This window comes from Protopterus annectens, chromosome 13.part0 (genome assembly GCF_019279795.1).
Source record: "Protopterus annectens isolate FY-2018-M chromosome 13.part0, PAN1.0, whole genome shotgun sequence".
NCBI lineage: Eukaryota > Metazoa > Chordata > Ceratodontiformes > Protopteridae > Protopterus > Protopterus annectens.
This window is the reverse complement of record NC_056747.1, coordinates 534,787,901-534,815,546: the sequence shown is the minus strand read 5'-3', so window position 1 is coordinate 534,815,546 and position 27,646 is coordinate 534,787,901. Positions and strand designations below refer to the sequence as shown.

At 37.3% G+C, this 27,646-nt stretch overlaps 1 protein-coding gene and 1 long non-coding RNA gene across 2 annotated transcripts in view; both read right to left on the bottom strand.

Moving 5' to 3' along the window:
- LOC122787447 overlaps nt 1-27,646 on the bottom strand; it is a 221,830-nt gene that overhangs the window by 178,277 nt on the left and 15,907 nt on the right. Inside the window, exon 2 of the long non-coding RNA XR_006362572.1 lies at nt 26,339-26,438. This is a non-coding gene — a long non-coding RNA (uncharacterized LOC122787447). The remainder of the gene's footprint in view (nt 1-26,338; nt 26,439-27,646) is intronic.
- Nucleotides 4,262-7,979, bottom strand: LOC122787445 (claudin-3-like). Its single transcript, XM_044054162.1, has one exon. The coding sequence runs from the start codon at nt 7,820-7,822 to the stop codon at nt 7,175-7,177; it is 648 nt and encodes a 215-aa protein (XP_043910097.1). The 5' UTR covers nt 7,823-7,979; the 3' UTR covers nt 4,262-7,174.

Below are 27,646 nucleotides of genomic sequence, written 5' to 3'. Positions count from 1 at the left end.
TCGACCCCTATTCAGCGAAAACTGAAAACATCGAACATACAGAACAGCTATTTTTTCCCCTAGGGAAAAAATGTGCTGTTCCAAAACACATACACACAACACAAGCACACCAAACAAACAGCAATCCACACACATACACTTAAAATCTTACACCTAACCCTACACTAAACTATACACACTCCACTAACTATCCACTTACGTTAACCCAAACCCTAACCTTAAGGTCCGTCACTACTGCACACTCACCTCACCCGGGTCCTAACCCTAACTCACCTACCCTGCCCTAACCCTCATGTCCACACAATTGCACATAAACCTAACCCACACCCTAACCCTAACTAACCTGCACTCATTTGCACACTTACCTGAACCCGACCCCTAACTTTCCACCACAGCGCTGAAAATACAGAAGCAACAGAAATGGACAACCAAATTCTTTCCCTAGGAAACAATTTGGTTTTGTGTTGCTTCGATATTTTCAGCTTTCGCTGAATAGGGGGTCGATATTAGAACATTCAAAGTTTTGAAACTTTTGGAACATGGTAGTGTGTGTAGGATTGGGAGAATGGTAGTAACTGGAAAACTGAAAAGAAAACAAATATAACTTTTTTAATGTAATCAAAAGAAAACTTGCATACTTAAGAGTCAGTGGTCCTAGGGAGGGCTCACTCATAGGCTAAATCGTGCAATACAGAGCAGTCTGAAAAAAGGGTGGCAAAATGACAGTTATGCTGGAATTTAGCACTAGACAGAAGTACTCGAGACCATGGCATCATCATTAAATTACATTTGCATAATGGTAGAAAACAATAAGTATATCTAATCTGCCCTTTTCAGTGTCTTAATATTCTATTTCTCTTTCATTCCTACCTTTCCTTTTACCATACCTGTTCCATGAGCTTGAATGTTTCTATGGATTCTCTCTGCTACTGTGGTCCATGGAGTAGCTAAAGCAAGCAATCTGTGTATGCACTTTCCTTCCTTCTCTGTCTTTCCTGTTCAGGATGAGCCCTTCACGTCTCACTGGCATGATCTTCTGTATCATCCTGATCCTCCCTGGTCTCAAGTGAAAAGATATCCAGCTCCCCTAGCTCCTGGTCTTACCCTCTGTCTCATGGATATTTCTACAGCTTTCCTCTGGCTTCCTTCAATAATATGTAATTTGACTTTTGAATGTAATTGTCTGTTAAGATCATTAAGCTTTTTTTCTCCTGGCCTGTACTGAAAAGGAGGCTTTTATGACCAAGGTAGATTTTCCCACAACAAATGTAAATAAATAAATAAATAAATACATTGCTTTTGTAGCTCATTTCACGGCTGAAAAAAAATCGTAGAGATAGATTTCTTTTTTCACTGGCTGGTTAAGAAGTGAATAAATGAAAAAAAAAAGCATGTTAAATCCTTCATCAGACAGTACTAGATAGACCATAGCTCTCAACTTCCCCTCTCCAAAATGAGGAACACTTGCCCTCATAATGTGGAACAAATGGGCAAAATGTGGAACTACACAAAGAGCTTACTAACAACTTCAACTATGAAGGTCAGATCATGGTTAAAATATGTTGGTTTTACTTGTAAAAAAGATCTTTTAATGAATTAATATGATTAATTTCTATTTACCATGGACATCAGTTAGAAAAAAAATCTGACACCAGATATGTGACAGTGGCAGATCCTTCCAATGTGGAACATTGAGGAACATGAACATTTTAAGACCCCAAATGAGGTACATTCCTCATAATGAGGTACACTTGAGAGGTATTTGGGAGGTAGCTGCACAGTTAGATCTTCCAACTGGTAATCTGTCTGAAGTAGCACTATTGCAGTCCATAGTTGCCAAACCCACCATCTATGCTCATGTTCAGAACGTAAGAGCAATCCCTAAAAAGGATGTTTTCTGCAACCATCTTGTGAAGGATCCAAGTAGCCCCCCCCCCCCACTCTGTTGCTTTCATTATGAATCGCAGCCCTGCCTTCATATGGGTAACAAAACGTAATACATTCCTTGCCTGGATGCAGAGTTATTACATAGTTTGCAATGCAAACAAGTTAGTTGTCTTTAGCAAGATCTGAACCTGCAAGTTAAATGTCATAATCTTTTGTATGACTCCTCATAATGCTATTTTCTCTGTGATAAAGTGTGTTATTTGAATACAGCAACTTACATTCTTAGCTTTCTTAACAGCCTTTCTAGTTTGTAAGTAGACAGTATCAGTTCATTTCCAAAAGAGTTATTAGAGGTACGTTATAATTTCACATGGAAATGACACTGAAGTGCTGCAGGGAGTTAAAAGTGTAAACGTGACTGAACAGATAATGAACAGGAGAGTCAAATAAGAAATAGTGGACTGTTTTTCTTTCTTTTACTCTCTCTCTGTTACTAGGAATATTTCCTACATTCTGTGTCATCATTTTCATTTACATGTCAAATAAGAACTGTCACATATCTTACTTTAATTACACCCCTCATACCAATGAAACTGTAATTGAATATTTCGCTAACTGTTATATGCATTTCTACCCTGTGTATATATGTAACTAAGATTTGTCTAAAAGTCTGTCTCTGTACTGACATACCTTAGAATTTCTTTATTGTATAGTTGGCACCCTACTGTTTTATCGTATCATGGTTTATGTATTTTTATTCATTCATGGTTTATGTTTTTTGTTTTGGAGCTTTTCTCCTCGGGCCTCTGCTGAAAAAGGACTTCTAGCCCAGTCAGACCAATCCGGTTAACAAATGTAAAATAAATAAATAAATAATTTCTGAAGATATTTAAAGCACATTTGTTTTGCATATAGTACTATGGGTGCAGCACCATTCATCTGTTACAATCCTTTTTAGCTACTAGGAAACAAATCCTTAGAAAAAAAGACAAACTAGTTACAGTTGAATGAATCTGAGTCCATTAAAAGGGCTAAGTTCAAAATGAAGAAGTCTGTTTTCATTTGCAGATTAAGAAATTAAGGAGCTAATGGCTGTTTCATTTTAAAGATTACAAAGCCTAGCCTCAGGGCAGTGACTCAGCGCTAAGGCCTAATGTTTGTGTCAACAATTCTGTGCCACCCCCACCTGCCTGGACTTCATCCAGCACTGCCATTTCAAGGTACAGCATACCTAAAACAGGGGGACGCATGTTCTTGACACAAGTATATACATTCAGCGAGCTGTGCGCATTATTCATTTAATTAAAACTTAAGTGCAGTGATCTGAAATACACCCTTCTCAGTCACGAACAAGGGTGTTTTGTTTAAGTGAATGTGGAAAGGTACTGTGGAGATTTCCCTTTGTTTCAGTTTAAGTGTCAAGGGATCTTGTATCTCCCCACCAGAACAACCAACAGCTCAGACCTTGGGTCCTTGACTTAACATATGTTTAGAGGGATATAACCTTTGGAGCATACCTCTCAACCTCTTAAGAGTAAGAAAGCTGGACAAAGGCACAAAGAGTGTGGGGACAAAAGCCCAAAATAGTGGCACTTTTTAAATATTGCTCTTACAGACTTGGAAATTTGATGGAATAACAGGTTTTCCCCATTAGCATTTATTTTCTGACGGATATGACTGAAACTCAAAAGTGTGCCATTAGTTTTCTGACTACAGTCCTCAATGTCAGTGGTTTGTCAGAAAACCACAGTTTTATAAGAAACAGATCAAAAATATGAGGCAAATATTTGGACATTCTGCCAAAATCTGGACAGCTGAAAGGTATGCTTTGGAATACAGCACACACACCTCATAGTATACTACAGTGTTAGCAGAACATGAGCTCAAATACCTAGGACTAGGCTAGCATCCAGAAATCTGTTTTAGCATCAAAAGCGAGTATTTAACTTGACATATACAATGTGAATATTTTATTTAGTTCTAAATAATACACATTTCAAGTCAGAATTTACACAGCATGTTCCATTTACAAGAAACACCATTTTCGTATGGGTTAGACAAGGAATGCAGCAAATATCAGGAAAACTAAGGGGCAAAGAATGATCCTTTATAGCTGTTGTAAGCTACATTGCTTACACTAATTTTTAGAAAAATAGTAGGGACCCTGATTATCAAGAGCCTCTTCATTTTATTGAAAACCAAGGTAACAATTGGCTGAAATAATTACATTGTAAGGCGTTCATCTGTCAAACTGAAATCCTAGAATCAAGCAAACAACGAGAAATGCATTAGGTTAGCAGAACACAGTCAGTATTTAATTTACATCATGCCACTGAAACTATAAACTCACAAACAAAAAACATAACTTACTGCATTTTATATATGTTAGCTGTATTTATTTCCAGGTTTACAAAATCATATATAAACACATAACATACATACATAAATAAATGAGAGCTTGGCTAGTACATTACAGAATAAAGTCACTAAACCTGTTACCGTCAGAAAAAAATGAATTAAAACAATTAAAACTTTATTATTTGACTTATCTGAAAATGATGCTGTTTTGATCTCTTTTGTATAAATTAGGCTCACACAAAGCACAAATGAGGATAAGTGTTAAGAAATGGATACTACAGGGCAGAAAGGATTTTAATTACAGGGTTGCTACAACACGGACCTTTACACTTGAGATTTAGCAGACCTGCCTTCTAAAGTATAGAAATAATCAGTTTGGTATGCTCACTGCTCATCACCTTCCAGTCTTTTATTACTTAAAGCCGGAGTGTAGCTGACAGAGAAAAAACCCTACCATGGAGGTTACGTCTTGACTATCCATTTTGTCTACATTCAGTACATTGATATACATTAATCCTCAGGTGTGATAGTGCGAGTGTTGCAGAAATCTTCATGCTACAAAAAAACAGGATTAAGTTAACAATGATAAAAAATACAGAGTACATGCTGTTTTTATTAATTGGAAAATGTTGGGGAAAATTTTAACATGTAGCAAGCAGCAGTTGTTACAGGTTGTGGAAATGTTTTTATGTTGCTTTTTTAAATAAGATCATAAGGGTTTTAACAGTCAGTCAGTAGCCATTTTAGGGAAAAATTATGGATGAATGCATCTTGAAAGTAAGAAAGAATGAAAGTGAGAAAGTGTGTTTTCCATGATCACTCGAGTGCTACGTGAAATTGAAATTTGTTTCTCAAGTTTCCTTATGGTAATGGGCTTAATATGTCATCCATCTGATGATCTGTACCTAGCAGCTAGGCATTACACAGCATTGGTTCTAATCTGTGTAATAAATACAGCTGTGAGTCAGAGAGCCTGGTTCATTATCTGTGAACATCATCATGTGACGTACACCAAACAGCCTTATATCAGTTAGACAGCTAAGGCAAGGAAACTAAACCAGAAAATATCACATTTTCCAAAATACCATACGTCAACCACTAGCTGCTTTCCACCGCACACTGTAAAGGTTTTCTTTAATATGGAAAGTATGTGCATTTCTGGGGAGATTATGCTTATGAAACAGCTTTACAGAGGATATGCAGCAAGAGAAATGCAAACAGTTTATTGAAAAGAAAATTCAGATAGTATTTGATTGAGTTTCTTTCACTGAAAAGGATGACATCCCCTACAGTATGACACATATTGTAGTCTATGTGAAAATATGGGACTCACAGGGTAGCCTAAAATGGTTTTCAGCATGCCTGTGCACTGTTGTTCTTTTTCATGAGTTGTTAATCCTTTTCCCTTTATTGCGTCATTCATGGGTAACTTTGAAATACTTTTGCTATGTGCCTTATTTCTTGCAATGCATAAACACACACACACACATGAACATTATCAGGAAGAACACTGATGCATTATTAAAGGCAGAATGTAATATGAATCAGAATAATATAACATTTCTAAAAGCACTAAAATTAAATACTTTACAAAGAAGTATATGGCATTCCTTAAAAGTACTGACATTTGTTGATTCCTATGGCATCTAAGATGGGAATCATACACAATTCTGATAGTAATTTACAGTAACGTTCTTCTTATATTTTTACTGTCACTGTATAAGTAGTACCTTCATTTTGTACAGCATGACTTCAGGGACTAGTTAGAGATCTAAACTACTCAGTCTTAGAAATGTTTTAATTATTCTGGCAAACGCTATAACACAAATGTGTACACGTGTACAGAAACAGATACTACATTTTCATAGCACTGTTCTGAAGAAGAGTTCACATAGTTTCTTAAAGAGTGAGACACATGCAAATATAAAATGAAATAAAAGTGAATTTCTGTATTTCTCAAAAAGCGGGAATTTTATCCCTGTTTTATTAGCTTCCAGAATTTTACTGTGAACATTGGATCACCATTGAAATATTAACCATATTACTGCAACATTTTCTGTATGTCTGCCACGTGTGTCCATTGAAAGGTAGTGCACAATGTTGAAATAGACCAGTTCTAACAGACAAAGGTGAAATACGATGGGCTTAACAGACCTACTACAGAGAAATGTTGTCTTCAGTTTCATAGAAGCTATGACTCTTGTCAACATCTAGGCACGCTTGTGCAGACATAGACATGCACACACATATATGCACAAAAAAATCAGTAATCACTATGAACAAAGAACAAATATGCACAGATCAATGTAATATTCACAGCATAAAATAACTTGTTGTTCACCTTTCCTTCTGCTTATTTGTTTAAACTACATTGCCTTATACCATAAAGTATCATTTTACATAGGATCACAAGGGAACAGGTGTGGTTCAGACACAAACGTTTGGTAGAAACTTATGTCTGCTACCTTAAAATAATGTTATTTATAATGTTCCTCACCATCATATGTCTTTAACACACATATAACTTCCATCGCACAAGCAAGTCACTTATTCCGTCCTTTGGCAGTTCAATTCCTTGACTCTTGCAAGAGCTGTGTCCTTGTTTTATTTACTTATTTTGTTAACAGATATTGTAACAAATATAGATATAAGGCTATATAAATGAACACTGCCCATTTCTTTCAAATGCTCCATGTTAAATGGTCAGTTTTGTACCATTCATTTCTTTAATTCATTCCCGCCACAGTTTTTTTTTCTGAGTCAGTGAAAAAAACAGTACAGTAATTTTTCTTGGAATAAGATTTGTCTTCTTGTTTAATCCTATGGTTTCTCTTCCTTCAAGTGTCAGACACACAGCAGCATCTGTAGCACAGGTGCAGAAGTTCTCAGGTAGAAGTGCACAAGCAGCTTCTCTGATGGGCCAGACAGGTTACACATAGTCTTTCCTGTTATAGGCACTTGGTGCTGTAGACCGAGCAGCTGAGTATCCAACACGAGATGGAGCATATTTCTCATCTTTAGGTGGGCAAGAGCAGCACAACAGAGCCCCACCAAGAATCAGCAGAGCAGAAGCTGCCCAGCCAATGTAGAGTGATGCCCCAAGTTCCCTCCGCTGGGCATCAGTCACCAGGGGGTTGTAGAAATCTCGGATAATGGTGTTTGCAGACCAGCTGACAGGGATTAATTCCATCACTCCAGACAGGAGGAACATGACACCTGCTAGGATGGTGATCTTAGCCTTTGTAGCCTCATCTTCCACACAGTTGGTGCACTTTGCCCCAACAATGGCTATGAACACAGCTAGAATGGCCACAACTATGCTGATCACAGTTAGAGCGCGGGCTGCCTGAAGATCCTGAGGAAGTGCCAACATGGAGTCATAGATCTTACACTGCATCTGACCTGTGCTCTGCACCACACAGTTCATCCACAAACCCTCCCAGATGATCTGGGCTACCACAATATTGTTACCTATGAAGGCTGTCACCCTCCACATGGGAAGGGCACAGCAAATAATAGCACCAAGCCACCCAATAACAGCCAGAGCCAGTCCAAGGATCTCCAGTCCAGCAGACATGCTTTTGCCTTCTTGTGTTTCTTCTTGGACGAAATGAAAACGAGATTTGACCTTAAGCAGTTCTTTTTTTTTTCCTCAGTGTAGGGAATGCTTTATGTAATTCTATCCTGAAATACAGCTGTGTTGCTCTTTCTTCTTCCTTGCCAGAGGAGTGACTAATACAATCAGAGGCAAGCCTGCCTACTATATACCTGTGCAAGCAGAAGGAGGAGCTGGGTAGTGTGTGTGTGTGTGTGTGCGTGTGTGTGTGTGTGTGTGTGTGTGTTGGGGGGGGTGCGCGCGTGCATGCATGTGTGTCTGTTAAGCCGCAGGTAATTCTTCTTACAGTCTGTTTACAGTGTTTTTTTTTAAAGTTACAGCATAACTTTAACTGCATACCACACAGCACAAGAACTATTTCCATTTCCCCATTTTATTAGCTTGGAAATGAAACCATCTGACTTCAAAACATGAACCAAATAATCAGAATACATTATTTTAATGTGATGAACAAAACACTATGAGACTTAAAAATGTTTAGTGTTATTGGAGATTCTGTCAGGTAATAACATTTTAAATTCCTTCATCCACGAAGGGTCATATTATCTTACTAGTTTCAATTGGCATTTGTTAAGTGAGTGTTAAGTTAAATTAAAGGACATAATGCCATACAAAATATTTTGCAACACAGGTATTGTGTCACCTTATGTTTCTTTGTTTTCTTAATATATTTGATTGACTGTTATCTTGTTTAGGGATACAGCAGTGTTAATTATTTAAACAAAGTAAAATATCACATGCCAGCCTTAATATTCTTCCTATTTATTTTTCATTGAAGTAGTCTATAACACCTGAAACTTCACTGCCCTTTATATACCAGAATGTCATGATATTTATCAGTCTTCCTCTTCTCCCTTGCTGAACACTAAAAATCACTGAACTGCTTGGTCAGAAACTAATATTACTACATTATAAGGTCTATCATTGTATACTCTCTGGCAGGCCAAAAACAAGTTATTAACAATATAACATAAGTGAGAAAAAATACAGAAGACTGAAGAAAAATAAAATAATGAGTTTATTCTGAAGATATGACTTTGTAATATCACAAAATGTTGCTTTTCAATACTTTGAAAGGTCATGATGTTCGAATTATATATAAACAAAGGAATCTTAAAAATACACTTCTGGTCACTGCATTGTGTCATTTGTGTGACACAGGCCATAAATCAAATTTGCAACCTTTTTTTTTTTTTAAACATCTGAATTTTTGGGGATCAGAAGTAAAATATTCACTCTCAAGATTCAAAATAATGTTAATAATTCTATCCCCCTTATCTAAAATCCTCGAAAAGTGTATCCTCCTCACTAATAAACTGCTAAGCAACACCAATCACAGTACTACCACAGTTCTAATTAGCTTTACCAACACAGTAAACCAGCATCGAAACAATGTTAACCTAGTATCCACTGTATTCCTAGAACTCTCCATGGTCTTCGATACTGTCTCCAATCCCAAACTCCTTTCTGCTCTCTCCGATCTTAATCTCAGCCACTCCACACTAGTGTGGTTTCAAGACTCTCTAACCAACTGCCAACAAGCAGTAGAATGGCAAAACTCCTTATCTCCCCTCCTACCTGTCACCCGAGGGGTCCCCCAAGGATCCATTCTTGGACTTCTTCTTTTCAGCATATTCACCAACCAACTCCACAAAGCTACCCAGCACCCCACTCAAGTCCAGAATGCCGATGACTCTACTCTAATCTGCTGTGCCCCATCATTCCCTCAATTCCAGGAATTGACACGAGTCCTTTACCACTGTTGAAACCTGGTTAGCCAACTCTCAACTAATACTTAACCCCAATAAAACACAGCTAATGATATTCTATCCCACTAGAGCCTTAGACCCCCATACCACCATTCACAATATTCTCAACCAATAACACCCCTATCACACCTCTCCAACACACCAAACTTCTAAGGGTTATCATAAATCACAACATGAAATTTGACATGCACATTGCACAGACAATAAGAAAGTCCTTAAAAACTCGGAACCCTATATACATGTAAAAAGTACCTAACCAATGACAGTAAAGCCACCATCACAAGAACCCACCTACTATCCACACTCCCCTATGCCGTCCCCAAACTCATCAACCTAAACAAAGCAGACTTTAACAAGCTAAACACCTGCTACAATAAAATAGCTAGGTTTGCTTCTGACTCACCCTTCAGGACATATCACTGCATAGCAATCAAGCAACTATCCTGGTTAGAATTACCCAACCTGCTCACATATAACCAGCTTACAATAGCCCACCAAATTCTATATTATCCCGATAGAGTTCCTGCTGTTCAAGGTCGACTTAATATCTACTCTAACAAACGCCTATTAAGGTGCACAATACAGCACAGGCTGGCATAGGCAAAAGCAGCAATAGCTCTGGGGACTCCTTGTTTTCCATTTCTGTTGTAAAAGCATGTAACACCATCCCTGTAGATATTAGGACCACTGAAAACAAAAATAATTTCAAAAAACTCCTCCGGTCCCATTTACAAAGTTCTTGGTTATGTAATTGTTCTGACCCTGGATAGCTTCATTTAATAAGATCATATTATACCTTAACCTTCTATGAAAGCTTGCAATAACTCTTTTCTATACTCTTAATCAGTGTGTGTTTACTGTACTAGCCACTGATGAATGTAACCAAATGACTGAACAAAACGTCCTTTCAACTGTATTGTTTATTGTAACACACTGTGCTGTGCTCCTTATAGTATATTTACTTTTTGCTCCTTTCTTGGCCTTGAAGCTGTACCTTATTAACTTGTTGACTCTGTACTGTACTTTATTAACATGTGTATTGTATTTACTGTGTTTGCTGTACTAATCTTTGTGGAGCTTTTCTCCCTGGGCCTCTGCTGAAAGTGGGATCCATGCCCATTCAGACTTTCCCGGTAAACAAATGTAAAATAAATAAGTAAATAAATAAATAATAATAATAATGCTTAAATGTTAAAAATAGAATAATGCAAGCACACATCATCTACACTTACTGCATTGTACAAACCTCATATAAGAGCATTTTTGGGAGACTGTGTCTTTCTACACCAACAGAGTAGAAGCTCTGCCTCCATATCCCTCAGTCCCTAAATACACTTCCTCTGAGGTCACCTTTTCCCTTTTACACTAAATCTCAGAGATAGTAATAAAGACACTGTTCACAAGAGCAACAGCTTAGAAAATAAAATGTCATTAATACAAAACTTTGTGTCTGTATAAATAATATTTCTAGATGCACTGTTACAACAAAATGCCACCTGTTAGAAAGTTCCATTCCTAAAATTGTGTTCACCCTGTTAGACCTGAACAAAGTATGGACCTATGGCTCTTATTTATAACTCTGTTTTATTTTATTTTATTAACCAGGTAGATATCCTGGGCACAAGTCTTTTCAGGGGAGGTCCTGAAACAGTGGCTCATATGGTAGTGTGGGATGCTAATGGAAAATGAAGGAATAAAGCCCAAGCCCACAAGACAAAACTTGCAGCAGTCTATAGCCTTTACATGCTTCTTAGAATTGACCGATTTACAGAATAAATTACAGAAGCAGATGAAATCAGGAGAGTATGGCTCATGTAATCATAGAAAGACTGTCAGTAAGGCTCAAATGGGACTGGAGGTTGGTATAATGGTTAAGGTGTTTACCTTGCAGACACAGGGTACATGGTTTGATTCTCACCTTTGGAGAAGCATGGCTAGGCTTAAGAAGGCCGCCTATGAAATCTACAGCAACTTTCCTTAGGTGTACTTTTAAAGCACTTTCAGTTTATAAACAGGATGTATCCATTCATTTTGCCTGTTATTGCAAAGCAGTTATAAGGCAACAACTGGGATGTAGGGAATCCTTTATAAAACAGTGGCATTTTTGCAACTAAAGCCCAGGGTAGGAGAACTGTGTGTATTAGCTGCAGTAAATCATTCTTAACAAAAAAAAAAATCATCAAAATACATGGAGGCTTATTGGCAGAGGAGTACATCCTACCTTTCTTCTTTTGGACTCCTATTTTATGATATTCTTATTCAAGCAATATCAGCTTTAAAAAAGTACTAAGACAAAAGTTTGCAATATCAAACTTCAGTTTCAGTGTTTCAGGTTATTATTTTAAGGATAGAATTTTCTCACTTGACACCTGTCCTCACACAACTCTCCTACCCAATAACAAAACCAAAATCTATAGAAAGATCCAGCTTGTCCTGTTTGCTTTTCATATGCACTTCCCCGTGCTGCTTTTCTAACCCTGTCCCCTTGTTCAGCTCCACTCTGTTTTACCATAAAAGTGCACCTTGTATGCCTAAGTGTTACTATAAATGTTTTCAATAATTAAAAACACATTTCCCTTTGCATTTTATTATTCCAGTGTCTGTTTTTTTGTAAGAAAGAAAACACCTGTCTCCATTTCTGCAAGATGACGTGACAGTGGTATTGCCTCATATGACATTATCCTGCTACCGGCATCTGCTCCTGCCTAATTTTTTGCCTGCATGATTCTTTTTTTGTTTCAATTTCATTTTTACTCCCTCTGTAATTATATCATGCAGTTTTCTCAGCACTGGCTTATCTTTCAACTTCTTCAGATCACAGGACTCACATTATCGAGTGAAAGTACAAACTGAGGTCAGCCTTCAATCTACTTAAATGGACCTTTTCTTATTTCACTGTACCACTGTGGTCTTTTTCAGTTTCATAACTTTTCAATTTATTAACATTTGCAGATTAGTTTATCAGCACAGTATTGTTCCATCATGATTTGCTGCACTGACATTAATGCATCTTGAAAGGACAGTTTTGCAATGATCAAAGAAGCAGCAAAGTATATATTTTATACAAGCCATAATGGGTGGGTGTTATTGGGGAAATAATGGACATCATTCAGCAATATCGGGCCTATTCATCCCTAGACGGCTCATTATTTCCCTATAACACCCACCCTGGGGGGTATTATTATATTTCGTAATGAGCTGTCTGTTAAGTTGTTTCGTGTTTCTTTTTTTTTTATTAACATGTACATTTTTATATATTTTTGATGTAAAATAGTTCCTCCACCTAATGTTTCAAAGATGGAACAGCATATGGAATTGTTGGAAGAAATATTTTATACACAAAATATAAGTTTTGTAAGTATATCATTTCAACAAACACACATGCAGAGGTACAGACAAACAGACTCACACATAGACACACATACTTATAATTATGTGTATATAGACAGATATAGATAAAGATATATACATATATAGGAGCACACACAAATGTGCCCAGCAGTTGCATATACTTAGTTGACTAAATATATTTCAGATGACTCATTGTGATCAAATGAATGAAAAATATTCATACTGTACAAGGCATTGCACCCTCCCATGCCTCCTAACTGTCCTTGATTTTAAAGAACAACCTAGATTATGCCTCATATTGTTGCTCTGTCGCTCATATAATGTTTGATTTTCAGAGGATTATAATCATCTAGTAATGCCTGATGTTAGAGTTTCATACTTATTATTGATGGAAAGCCTCTTGCCCTACAAAGAAGTTAAGAGATTTGCATTGTGTTTGTCTCTTTATCTTTAACGACTACTTGCCTGTAAAGTCTTGTTGTTCATGAGCCACGAGTTGTCATTGGTGGGGGGGTGAAGGTGCGCACTCCTTTTTTAAGGGTGTGCTTCTGTGCCTGCCTGCCAGATCTGTCAGCAGGCATGTCAAAGTATGAAGATGGAACCAGCTGGCAGCAACTGGATGGGAGGTCAATTTGAGGGCTTATCGGCTATATGGCGGCTGTTTAGGCATCCATACACTGCTGGTACTTCAAGCTATTATTTATTTAAAGTTAAATAATGGATTTAAAAAAATATATGTAAAACAAGTACATTTATCGCTAGTCTCACAGGGTGGCCACGGGAAGTGTTATGTGTGTGTGTGTGTGTGTGTGTGTGTGTGTGTGTGTGTGTGTGTGTGTGTGTGTGTGTGTATATATATATATATATATATATATATATATATATAAACATTTAAATATATATGTTATTAAATATTATTAACATCAGTCCAGCAGCTGTTGTTAGGCATGGGGGTATTTAAGCTGTTGCATTACACATCTGATAGGTGAGTGGTTTTATATTAAAAAAATAAATAAACACATATTTATATAGCTATACACACACACACACACACACACACACACACACACACACACACGTGCGTGTGTGCAATTAAGTTAATAACTAATAGTTTCAAATACAAGAGTAACTTTATAATATGGTAATATTGAATTTAAGGGTACTTTGAGGGAAACTCCTGCATTTTGCTTGTTTAAAGAATTTGATTAATCACATAAATAAATGCCTGGTAACAGCATGTTGAACTATTAAAAATAGGGGTGGCACAGTTAAAATTTTATGGTGGGGCATATTTTATGAATGTTGAAATCTGCATGATTTTGCTGCATATGGTTTGCTTCTTTATTAAAGTGTTTTTTTTGTGCAATATCTTATGCAGTTTGGAGTATGCTTAATTATTTAGGGCACTTTGGGTATGGAAGTCTGAGTAGTGGGAGGCATATATTCTATCATGTTTTGCTTTAGCATTTTGAATTGCTGTATCAGTTGTAAAGGGGTGTTTTTTTAATCAGTAGCTGCATCTTGCTTTTGTGGAAGGTTGATTTATTATAGGGTTAAATTTGGAGTCTGACTACGGGGAATTTAGTCAAATTTTGTTTTTATTTTCTAGTGAGGGTTGTGAGTAGGTTAAATTGTATTATATAATTATTTGTGTGTTGGTATCTTGGGCACTGTGATGATGTGAGGTATTTCCAGGTGTGTCAGGAGACGTAGGGCAATGGGTGTGTAACATATGCCAGCATAGCTAGCTGGAGTTTTGTAAAGAATTATGTGTCATTTGTATAGCAAACTGATTTGTAGAGATGCTTGTGTTGAAAAATGTATTTGTAAAGCTGCTTGTGTTAAAAATGTACCAACAGTATGTCATGCTGGACAGGAAAAAGAAATAATACACTTGTATGTCGGACTGTATTGTAACTATTGAAATTAATATTGTAACAGAGGATACTGGAAGAGAAGAGATTAAGCTCAGCTCCAGCTAAATTTGAAAAATAGCTTGAAATAAAATTACCTGGTAGATCATAAAGATTGTATCTTACAGTTCTGATAGCAGCCAGAGATAAAATGTCTGTGAAAACAAGGAATAGGAATACTTGTTGTATTGTCCGTAGCAGTGAACTAATTGTTACTCAGGAAGAGTGGAAAAGTTTTATTGTTTTGTAACTTGCAGCAGCTGCAACCAATCTATGTGTGTGTATTATTGGTACATATGTGCGAGATTCTGGGTCATTTGCTAGGAAAGGGGGTAGTATGGCGACCAGATGTATGTAATGTCATTCTGTAATCCAGGGTAGAAATTATGTTTTAATACTGGATGAGACTGAAGCCTCACAGCAGTCTGTTGTTTTGGAAAATGACTTAGAAGAACAACCCACCTACTTCATCTTTCCTTGTTTTAGTAAGTAACCAGGGAATAGAAATTCTTTAGATCAGTCAGGAAAATATAGTGAGATTAGTTAAGTACTATTTTTCTGTATCTGTGTGAACATATTCATCTGTATTATGTTAATATTCCTGTGACTGAAACTCTTTTATTTATTGTAAATAGATATTTAATATTTTCATGTCCTTTTATTATTTGTTATCAAATACATTTAAACTTTTCATTGTGACTGGTCCTTTAGAGAATATTTTAACCTTTGAGAATACTTATATCTATTTGGCGACTCTGTGGCCACTCCTGAAAGCCTTACTGCATTGGTCAAATACTATCATTGGTATTAATATTAATATTAATTTCACTCAGTATAATTGGGTACTCTTGCAAGAGCCTTAGAGTAGCTGGCGTTAGAGTTTCTGGTGGCAGTGTAACTACCTTATAGTCTGGGTAGAAGGGGGCATAGCTTGCAAATCTGTGCCAGTCTTTCCCAGGTGTGTGTGTGTGCATGCAAATCAAATCTCCAAGGCTGTGTTTCAGCTCCTTGGAGTAGGGACATGAAGCACTAGTTTCACAGACAGGATGCTGGAGGTTGTGGCCTGGACACTCGGGTGAAGACTCAACTCTGCAGCTGTACCAGTGAGGAGTCTCACTGGGGCCCTGGAGATAGAGAAAAATCAAAACCCTGGACTTAGTGTGTTCCCTGTTTGCTCTTAAGAGAAATTATGTTTGATGCAGAGAGCTTCATCTGAAAATGATGGGTGTATGCATTTTTGTTCCAAGTGAACGTCCCTCTTCAGTGTCAGTGGTGATGATCTAGTCTCCTTGATTACTGGCTCAGAGGGGGGACATTACAGGAACAATGATTTTATACTAAAGTTATAATCTATGTGTCAGATTTTATTAAGTTTTGGGCATGGCATTTCAGATAACCAGTGGCATATAATGTTTACATGAACATTTGATTCTTAGGTTGTACACATCCTTCGTTTTGGCAGAGTGGTTTGTGTAGGATATGTCATGGCATTCAGAAACCCCACAGCAGGTCAGATGGTTTTATTCACAGTGGTATTTTTTTTCAAGGAAGGATGAGCAGTGAAACATCCTGGGGCCTATGCATTTTAGAACCTTGCAGCTGTATGGCATCTGAGCATCCAGTCTTGTTAATATTAATTAGAACTTTGTGTGGCTTTTGGTGTATCATATCCCCCCCTTTTTTTGTTGGTATTGTTCCCTGTGCTAATTCTTTTTATCTTTCAGGTTCAGCCATGGTACAGTACATTTAAGAGAGCTGGTTGCATCTGTCACAGGAAGCACAAGGCTTGCTAATTGATTTGGAAAGAGTGGGGACAGCTGAGCAGAACCTGAATTCCAAAAGGAGACCACTGAATTCAGAGGAGGGTGCAGCTGAAGGACCAGCTCCAGCTAAGAAGGCTCAAAAAAAGACCGTCAGAGATGCTTCTGGCCAAAAAGTCACCCCTTCCTGCTCGTCCGACATATTAACAGAAGCACAAGGTAACATCTCTGTTCAGTCTACAGGGCTTAATATTACTGATAGGTATCAATCTGCTGATAATGCTTAGATGAGTTAATAAATTCTTTGCTGGAAGAAGGGAGAGTTAGGATGTTTGACTTAGCCTTAGACAGAAACTTTGCTGCCTCTACAGCTTTGAATCCTGTAGAGCAGGTAGGTAGGGTTGTTGACCAAGTGGTACAGTTATCTTTACCCAACTTGCATAGGGGGTCTGAGGAAGTCAGGGGTTCAGAGGGGGAGGTCCCACCTCATTCAGGTATGTGTATCCCTCAGTTCTTGTCCCCTATGGCTACCCTCAGCATTACATGTTCCAAATCACCTGGCTCTCATATTGCAATACATGTTCCCACCAATGTCAAAGGCAAAATTATAAAAGGGGAGTTTGTAGATATCTTTGATCTAGTGGACACTGAGGGAATAAAATGAATACTGGATGCCGATAATACATCTAACAAGGACTTGACTGCAGCCTTAGCTGCCATTGGGAAGAAGGCATCAGCCAGGATACTAGTCAGGAAATGAGGTAATAATTATATGGGTCTAGTAGTATTTATGGGCAAGATCATTAAGAATGACCCCACCCAAGCATTGTGTTTTTATTTTGTAGCCATAAGGGAAGCTTACCATGTGAAAGGGGGTTTTGGGTGGTTGAATTATAATCAGTGCTGTAGGAAGCTGAAAGATCTCAATAGTTCCTTCAGGTAGGAGTCAAAGCATCCTGACATATGGCTCACTGCCGTGATGGACAAGGAAGAGGCTATGGTCATTTATGGAGGGGTTGCTAATCAAAAATATACAAGGTTTTCCTTGACATTCAGACATCGCAAATGTTTCTGGCATGCTTGCAAATGCAACCACTTGTGTTCAGGATGTGGGAAAGTTCATCCTGTTCCAGGTTTTGGGGCTTATTGCCTAGGGACAGATTGACTTTTTCTACATCTCAGACAGACGGAGAGATTGGTAGAGGGCACAACACTTTCTTTCATAACAAGCCACCTTTTCACAGACACAGGGGGGCCCTTGGTAGGGAATCTGAACACACCACAGTGGACTTATTCCCCCATTTGTCTAGATAGGTTATCCTGCTTACTGTTAGATTACCCAGATCATGGGGCAGCAGGCATCCTTCTTATAGGCTTCTCCAAAGGTTTTCCTATTCACTCCACAGCACTGTTAGATTCTAAGTTAATTAATAATTTGTCCTCCATCAAAGGACACAAACACATTACTGCTAGGCTAATAGAGAAGGAGCGACAAGCTGGTACGATAATTGGCCCCTTTTCATCTCACGCATGTTTTTTTGTTTAAAATTTCCCCTATTGGCTTAGTTCCCAAGAAACAGGAGGGTGAGTTCAGGTTGATTCATCACTTGTCTCACCCAGCAGTTGGTTCAGTCAATGATTTTATTGACACCAAGCTGACCAAAGTGCATTATTCTTTGGATCAGGTGGTACAGGTCATCTTGGCCTATACTGACCCCTGGCTCTGTAAGATGGATATTCAATCTGCTTTTTGTCTACTTCCCATGAGACAAGAAGATTGACCTTATTTAGGTTTTCAGTTCAATTCAGAAATATTTTTGACACTGCATTGCCAATTGGTATGCTGAGCTTGTGCACCATTCAAACTATTTAGAACAGCTTTACATGGGTGCTGGCAAAAATAAGCCCCTTACCAGTCAGCAGTACACTACTTAGATGATTTTTGCTGATAATGGGAGAGGGTCATGATGGTGCTTTGTAAGGTATGTTCATTTTCATGCAGCTATGCATCAAGTTGGGTGCACCCTTGGCCAGTGACAAGTCAGAAGGATCAAGTCATGTCCTGACTCTTTTGGGTTTAGAAATTGACACCATTGATAACTCCTTCAAGCTTCCTCTGCCCAAACTTCAACAAGTCCAGCAATTAGTTTGGAGATTCTTGGGTTCCAGCAAAGTTCAAGTAGGAGTCATCATACAGTTACACAGCTTGCTGACCTTTGTCTGTAGGGCAGTTTCTCCAAGTAGAACTTTCCTACAGTCCGTATCTGACTTGCTAAAGGTAACAGGCCAAGGACCACCTGGTCCAGCTGACCAGATGGGTTAAGGATGACCTTCGGTTATGGTTCACGTTCTTGAACCAGTTCAATGGAGTTTCTTTTTGGCAGTCCCCTTGCACCACTGCCACCTACCTTGAGCTTTTTACTGATACGGCTGGGGGGGTCCAGTATGGGGATTTATTTCACTGGCAGCTGGTTTGCTGATAGGTGGCTAGAAAGCTAGTCTGGGAAGAGGAGGAGGGACATTATGCTTATAGACATTTTTCCCATTTAGGTGGCAGAGTTAATATGGAAGGATAGATTACATGACAAGAAGATAATTGTTCACTCAGATAATAGTACAGTGGTTCATGGTCTCAGAAATGTTCTTCCAGGTCCAGGTAGGTCCACTTAGTCATCAGGTTTTAGTTTTACAAGAACACAGCTTCACCGCCAAAGATTAAGTTACCTCCATAAAGCACACATCAAAATAAAAGAAAATATAAACAAAAGCAGCAAACATGGCTCAGAACTGACAATGTAAATAAAACGTATTTATTTAAGGATAGCTTATTCATCATCCCTCTAGGTTTTCAAGGCATTCTACAGGACTCTGTTCCCTTGTCCCAGGCCATGTGGAATACAGTTGTTGCTGCAATTTTTAGTGGCCAGGTCTGCTGCATGAGATTCACCTAAAACTCTCAGAGTACACATTGCAGCTTTGGGATGGTTAGAGTGTTTTTTAACCCTTCAGGGTATGTCAGGACATTGGGTTATGGGGAAGATAATTAAGGGCCTAGAGAACATGCAGGGAGCTTCCCACGATTCCAGAAAACCTATTGGAAAACAACTCTTTCCTCTTGTTATTCAAGGTCTTTATAGGACCATGGATGAATTTCACTTGTTTGTCTATATAGCTGCTTTGTTCACATCTTTGTATGCAGGTGCTTTCTGCACCAATGAATGTCTCCTTTACCCTTGTTGGGTGGATCTTGCTCATCCACAGGGAATTTATTATGATCTGGTTAAAGAAATCCAAGACTAATTAAGTTGGCAAAGGACAGCAGGTGTAGCTGAAGAAGATCAGTGGGCTAGTCACTTGTCCTATGCATAGGGTCAGTTTGCTTTTTAATATTACTTCCTCAGAGAAAATGTCAGGCTTGTTTTTTGTGCAGGCCTTGGAAAGGCCTTTTAACCTATCAGAGATTAATGCATTTCTTAGGCAAGCCTTGGCAGTGAAAGGAATTCACCCATAAGGTTACTCCTTACATTCCTTTCAGATAAGTCATACCTCAGACTTGGCCATGGAAGGGCACTCTGTGCAGGTCATTCAAAGAATGGGAAGTGGGTCTCTGATGCCTTTTAGTCATACATCAGGCATTAATGTTTGTTACTGTTGTAGGGAAGGAGGTCATTTGGCTCTTGGCCCACTCTTTTATTCAGAGAGAATCAATTTGAGCATTAGACTGATCAGATAAAATAAAAAATTTTATAAAATGTTGTAATTTCATTTCTGCACCAACGACACTTCACAGATTAAGCATTTTCTTCCATCCAAACAGGGACTTCATCAGAATCTGTCTTTAAAACCATACTTTGTCCTTATATACTCCCCCAATTAATTAATGACGTCATCCCTAGAGTAGATTTTAAAGAAAAACACACAATTAACCATAAGAAACTATCTAATGCATAAATTAAACATTGCACAATTACACTGAATATCCTACTAAAACATTGTTGTTATAAAACATTATTATAAAAATACACTATTGTGTAAACCACATTTTTTTAAAAATAATGTTAAAACCAATTCCTAAAATAAGTTATTTTACTATTGCAGCCTTCCTATTTAATATGGGCTTTCTAGAAATCATTTAATTTAATCCTGGAACTTGACTGGCCTGTAATTTAATTTGCCATCTGACTTCACCTTCTTCAATATAACTTCTAAAATCTACCCCCCCCCCCCTGGGTTTGGCAAAACTTTCTCTAAGATACCAAACCTAAATCCTACAAAATTTGTACATATACAGGAATGTTTGTACAGGGCATTATTACTGTTACAAATAGTTATTTCATACATGTTTTCATATATCTTGTCCCTAAGTCTTCTCTCAGTTTTACCCACATAAAAACTGGGACAGGATATACACTTAGCCAAGTAAATCACTCCAGTGATTTGACAATTGCCCCACCTAAACTTAACCTGTGTTTTTAGGGTGTTACCTATAGTAACTGTGTCTTCTATATTTATATATTTACACTGAGAACAGGTACCACATCTAAAGGTGTCAAATCTATCAACCTATTCTGGACCATTTTCAAAACATTTTTTCAAATTTTCCCCAGTCTTAAACACGAAGTTGGGTCTAGAACCCACTATTGACCATAACTTCGAATTATTCCTCAGAATTGCCCAATTCCTTTCTACAATTTTTTTAACCTCATTTGCTTTATTTGAAAAAGGGACCACCATGACTCTCTCATATTCTTTATATTCTTTTGTTTCAACCTCTTTAACTTGTCCATTGTCCTTTATTCCCTCTGGGTTACCCAACAGGGGTTTATACTTCACTCCCCATTCTTTTTTAACATACTCAAAGTTTTCTTGAATAATTTTATTAGGGTAAACTCTCTCCTGAAATAGTTTAACCACTTTTAGCAGTTCTCCTCCACATTCTCTCTATGTGATGTCATATGGGCAATTCTAATGAGTTGCCCCTTAATAATACTGTTTTTCTGATGTGGGAGGGGTGACTGCTTGAATAATCAAGATACGAATTACTAAAAGTGGGTTTTCTATACACTTTTGATCTAAACCATTTTTTCCTCCTTCTGTATAAATGTGTCTAGGTAATTAATACTACTTCCATTATATGAAAAAGTAAACTTGAGAAACCCGTTGGTCCTATTCAAAAACTCCACAAAATTTGTGGTTTTGTTTTCTAGGCCTTTCCATAGAATAAAAATATTGTCCAAGAACCTGATGTAGAGCTTTAAATTACCAAAATATTCACTTGTAAAGACTTTACTTCTTTCCCACTCCAGGAGGACTAGATTCGCATAAATGAGGGTGCAAGATGCCCCCATAGCAACACCTTTACGTTGTTTAAAGTACTCTCCTTCGAAAAATAAATAATTGTGATCTAAAACTATGTCCATAAAATCCATAATCAAATAAATTTTATCTTCTGTTAATGTAGTATTATTGTACATAGTAGACCTAAATAATTCCAGTCCCTCCTGTTTGGGAATTGAGGTGTATAAAAAAAATATGTACACAGTAAGAAAATATAACTCCTAATCCCATAATGAATCAGCAATCCTTCTTAAAAAATCCCAAGAGTCCTTAACTAAATGCTCTGCATTAATAATAGTCTTTTTTATCCATTTATCTATCACAACTCCAAAGGGGTATGTTTTAGATCCCCTCCCTGACACTATGGGCCTAAAAGCTAACTTATCCAGCCCCTTATGTGTCTTTGGGATGCCAAAAATCGTAGCAGTACTGGGGTTTTTAACCTTCAGAAACTCATATAATTCAGATTAAATCATTCCCTCGTTTAAATACTCTTCTAAACAAAAATCAGTATGTCACTGACTAATATTGATTTCATTAATAGAGGATGGATAATAGGTGGATAAATCATTCAACATTTCAAAAATGTCATCTGAATATTGAATATGGAAGAAGCCTTGCCCAGCATTGTGATAATTCACCACTGTGGAAATGATCTGGGTCAAGCCCCTAAGAAAATACTGTTGGCCAGAATCTTATCTGATATGGACCACTTGTGAAAGTTGTATCCAAAGGTAGTCTTCTTCTGGTCTGCCATCATCCCAAGATTGTACTGGAAGGGTGCTAGACGGTCTGGTGCCATTGAGAGAGACAGGCATTTTATGAACCAGAGAGTCAAGTGGGCTGCTAGCCAGATTGTTTTCCAGGTGATTGAGCACAGTGATATTGACAGACTGGAGCTCGATTTCCATGATAGTGACAATATTAATTTGAACAGCACGGGTTTTTATTTGTTTAATCTGCATATGATTGTTGCTATTGAGAAATTTTTCAAAGTTTAACTTAACTCCTTCCATAAACCAGAATTTATTTTGCTGTTGATTTGGGGGGGGGGGGTGGCATGTCATTCTCTGTTGGCAAGCAGCCTTATGGCTTCAACCCCTTGTGTTCCCCCCATTCCTGTTCAGCGGACTTGGATCTCCTCAAGTTGGACCCAGATTTGACCAGTGGCCTCATCAAGGGGTATGTGGCTTGTAAGTATGAGTTAAATGGGTTTGTCACCAGGTCTGATGTAGCTAGGAATATGCACCCATTTTTTTCTGAAGTTGCAGCCGGAACAGGCGGGTTTACTCCAATCGGCTTGAGGTGATGGTTTGATGGTATTTGTTGATATGTTGCGTATGAATTATTTATGGCATCACTATTGGTTGCCCTTGACTGTTATATAATAAAAGGTGGCAAAGTCAATCTGGTGTATTTTATGATTCAGCTCAATGGGCAACTGGATTTGATAGGAGGAAGCAATAGAAGTTACCCCTTCAGTTTGCACTCTTACCATGCTAGTCTTGATTGTGTGTGTGTGTGTGTGTGTGTGTGTGTGTGTGTGTGTGTGTGTGTGTGTGTGTGTGTGTGTGTGTGTGAGTGTGTGTGTGTGTGTGTGTGTGTGTGTGTGTGTGTGTGTGTGTGTGTGTGTGTGTGTGTGTGTTTTGGAGGATTGCCAGAATAATGAAAAGAAAATGCAGCACTACCGCAGCTTACAACATATGGTATCTTTTGAAATAATTGTCAGGCAGTTGCCAAACAGGGCTAAAGCTCTAATTTGTGAATGAGCTGCTTCCTGTAACTAAGTTACATGGTTTGAGCCTTTCCACCTTCATTTGCCTACTGCGTGCCTCTGAGCAAGTTATTTAATCAGACAGTGTCTCTGGGTCACCACTGAAAGGGGATAGTTGTGTCTGATGGGCTAACCTGGTCAACAGATAGGTAAAACAAAAAAAAGTATAAGAACATAAATCGATAAACTAGCTATGTAAAATATCAGAGTACAGTGAAGAGCTTTATCTTTAAAGCATAAATGCACTCCAGCCACAACATTTACTTTCCACAAAGTATATTCCATGCCCCTGCACAGAACACACAGAATGTTAACCAAACTTCCACATATTAAAAAAGCATGATTTAGCAGTCTTTGCATTCTGTTTATTTGTATCCTAGTCAGCTTCCTCAGTGCACACAATGTTAGAGCTAAAAATAACTTCATAATGGCTTCTTTAGGAATTTGTATCCCCTTACTCTTACACAGTTTTATATATATTTGAAATTTTATTGCCAATAATATATATATATATATATATATATATATACACACACACACACACACACACACACACACACACATATATATATATATATATATATATATGTGTGTGTTTGTGTGCGTGTATGTATATATATATATATATATATATATATATATATATATATATATATATATATATATATATATACATATATATACACACACACACATATATATATATACATATATATATATATTGATATATATATATATATATATATATATATATATCTAAATAGGGTCTATATTAGAACACCGAACATTTCAAATGTCGGGTGTTCTAATATCGACCCGCTGAAAATATCGAAGTAACAGAAAACCGAATTCTTTCCTAGGGAAAGAATTCGGTTGTCCGTTTCTGTTGCTTCAGTATTTTCAGCGCTCTGGTGGAAAGTTATGGGTCAGGTTCAGGTAAGTGTGCGATTGTGTGGATGTGTGGGTTAGGGCAGGTTAATTGAGTTAGGGTTAGGGAGCGTGTCAGGTAAGTGTGCAATTGTGTGGACGTGTGGGTTAGGGTGGATTAGGTGAGTTAGGGTTAGGGCGCGAGTGAGGTGACTGTGCAATAGTGACAGACCTTAGGGTTAGGGTTTGGGTAAAGGTAAGTGGATAGTTAGTGGTGTTTGTATAGTTTAGTGTAGTGTTAGGTGTTAGAGTTTAGGTGTATGTGTGTGGATTGCTGTTTGGTGTGCTTGTGTTGTGTGTATGTGTTTTGGAACAGCGAATGTTTTCCCTAGGAAAAAATTCACTGTTCCAAATGTTCAATGGTTTTTTTTTTCGATTGCTAATTCAATATTAGAACACTCGACATTCTGAATGTTCAGTGTTCTAATATAAACCCATATCCATACACACACACATATATATAAAAAAACAAGGTACCTGTATTTCTCCTTCATTTGACCTCTGGTGGGATAATAATGCAAACCAGGCTATGACTTTACAGCTTTTGTACTGTCATTTACAACTGTATTATTCTCCTCAAGGGTCATAAAACTATCGAGCCTTGTGTAGTCTAATGTCAAATAAAAGTAATAGCCACTAAGAGCAACTTCACTAATTAGCAAAGCTTTGAAAGCTAGTGAATAAATGTTCTCTGGCTGACTCTGAGAAGGAAGGTGCAAGGAAGACAAAATATGAAACACAAAATTCAACGTTTTTAAAAAAATGTCTGTGTTATCTTATCTTTTCTTTACATTTCTACAATTTTTTTGTTTATGTGTATATATATATATATATATATATATATATATATATATATATATATATATATATATATATATATACAGAAAAGTAATATTTAAGAGTCCCTGCAAACCAGTCAGTGATACTTTTATTGAAAATTCTCAAACTGCCCAGTATTTGTCACTAGTTCCAATCTAAGAGAAAGTAACTGTGATCTGATGAAAGAGACTAGGATAAGTTAATCACATCATCTGTTCCTTCACAGTGTACTCTTGACAAAACATAGCTTTCTAAGAAGACAGGGCCACATCAATAAGTTTGGTGTCATGAGGGCATTCAGGATTAGAAAACATTAACATTAGTAATATATAGTTACTGTGCTACTATCAGGTTTGGATTGGGTAGAATTTTATGATATGATAAAGACTACTTTTCCCCAGTTTCTGAACACAGCAGTCTTAGATAACAATTAGTTGGAAGAGCCTGTCCTACTTGTACTTTCAAATGTCAAATGACTAGACTAATATATCATCTGGTAGCTTAGTGAAGATGATCAAGGTTTCCATGATATTGTTACCAATGAAGGCTTCCCTCTCCCCCATGGGAGGACACAGCAGGTAATACCACTGAACCAACTAATAATGGCCAGAGACAACTCAAAGTAGTTTAGCACAATGGATTAAGGTAATGAGCTGCTTATGGGCTTCATTCACCCAGTCTTCAATTTTCTCTTGTTACTCTGAGCATCTCATTTCTCATTATAATACTTGATTGCACTCAAAATAACAGAATCCTACAGGTCAACCTAAATAACATTTGCAGATATATTATTTTAGACACCTTCAGATGTAGTCGTTAAACCTTACCTAAGTATGGTAGCTGTCTTCTTATCATTGAAAAGGCTTCTGTCCTCTTCTCCTGATACTTTAGGCTCTCACTTTGGTTTCACCTCATACAAATTCCCTCCTGTAAATGTGAACTTGATAGTGGGTAAATGGTGTTTGCTTTAAAAAAATACTCCAGAGTTTAATCTTTATTTCAAATATAAGTCAAAAAAGTTTTGCTTAGTTATGCACATTAATTTAATGTATATTTAATGTATTATTGTTCCTCTTGCTCAGCCTGAATTCTGCATATAAATGACAAATGTATGAATGTATTGCTTTTACTTTTGCCAGCCTGTATTTTATGTATAACTAAGGAATGTTTTATTTACCTTTCTGCCTTGTACCCAGGTCATGGCTGAAACATTGGACTAGCCTACCTACCTACCTGGTTAGCAAATGATGAACAGAAATCATAAAATAAAATTACCTAACAAACTAATTAAGTCAGACAGTGCTAATGGGTTATGCTCAAAAAGAAGCACTTCTTTTTCTAAGTTAACCTGATTATCAAACAAATTCAATTAAATTAAATGCAAGAACCATTTTGAAGCTGTCCTCTTACAAATGTTGACCTTTGGTTATTAAACATGTATTGTACCATGGAATATATATTTAATGACTGCAAAAGCAGGCATTTAGCTTCCTAACAAATTTTAACCCAAAATCTATGCATGAAAACATTAACTGAAAACTTTACACAGGGAGGGCATATAGCCTTCTAAACTCGTAACTATTAATGGCAAAAAAAGAAAGTGAAAATAGGTTTAAGTTACTGAAATGGACACTGGACATCTTGGAGGTTAGGAAAGCAGTCAAAGAGGAACAAACAATGCTGCCAGTCCAAATAGGTCCCTCTCCCTTTGTTCAAACACATATGATAAGTTTAAGATGAAGACTGCCTAAGCAAGCAGAGGAGCGTAACTTTCAACTGATTGTCTTTTTAACGATGGCCATGACATTCTTACATATTCTCCCCTTTCCTTACTGTAAATAAATAAGTAGGTTGCTATGGCACTCAATATAGTCATGAGAAAACAAAATTGCTGTTAGAAAGATTATTATGAAAGGATAGCAGGGAGAAGGACATCCTTGTTGCTTGTGCCCTACATTTTTAAAGAATTACTATGAAAGAAAAAACTAAATGAATTAGACCTTGGCTTCCTTGATGAACTTATTATTTTCTTCATTTTTATTTAAATGAGTGTGAGAGAAAAACTAGGAATGGCTAAACCGATGGGTCCCGCACTACCAGTCAAACGTACACAATGCCAATACCTGTTTGGTTGA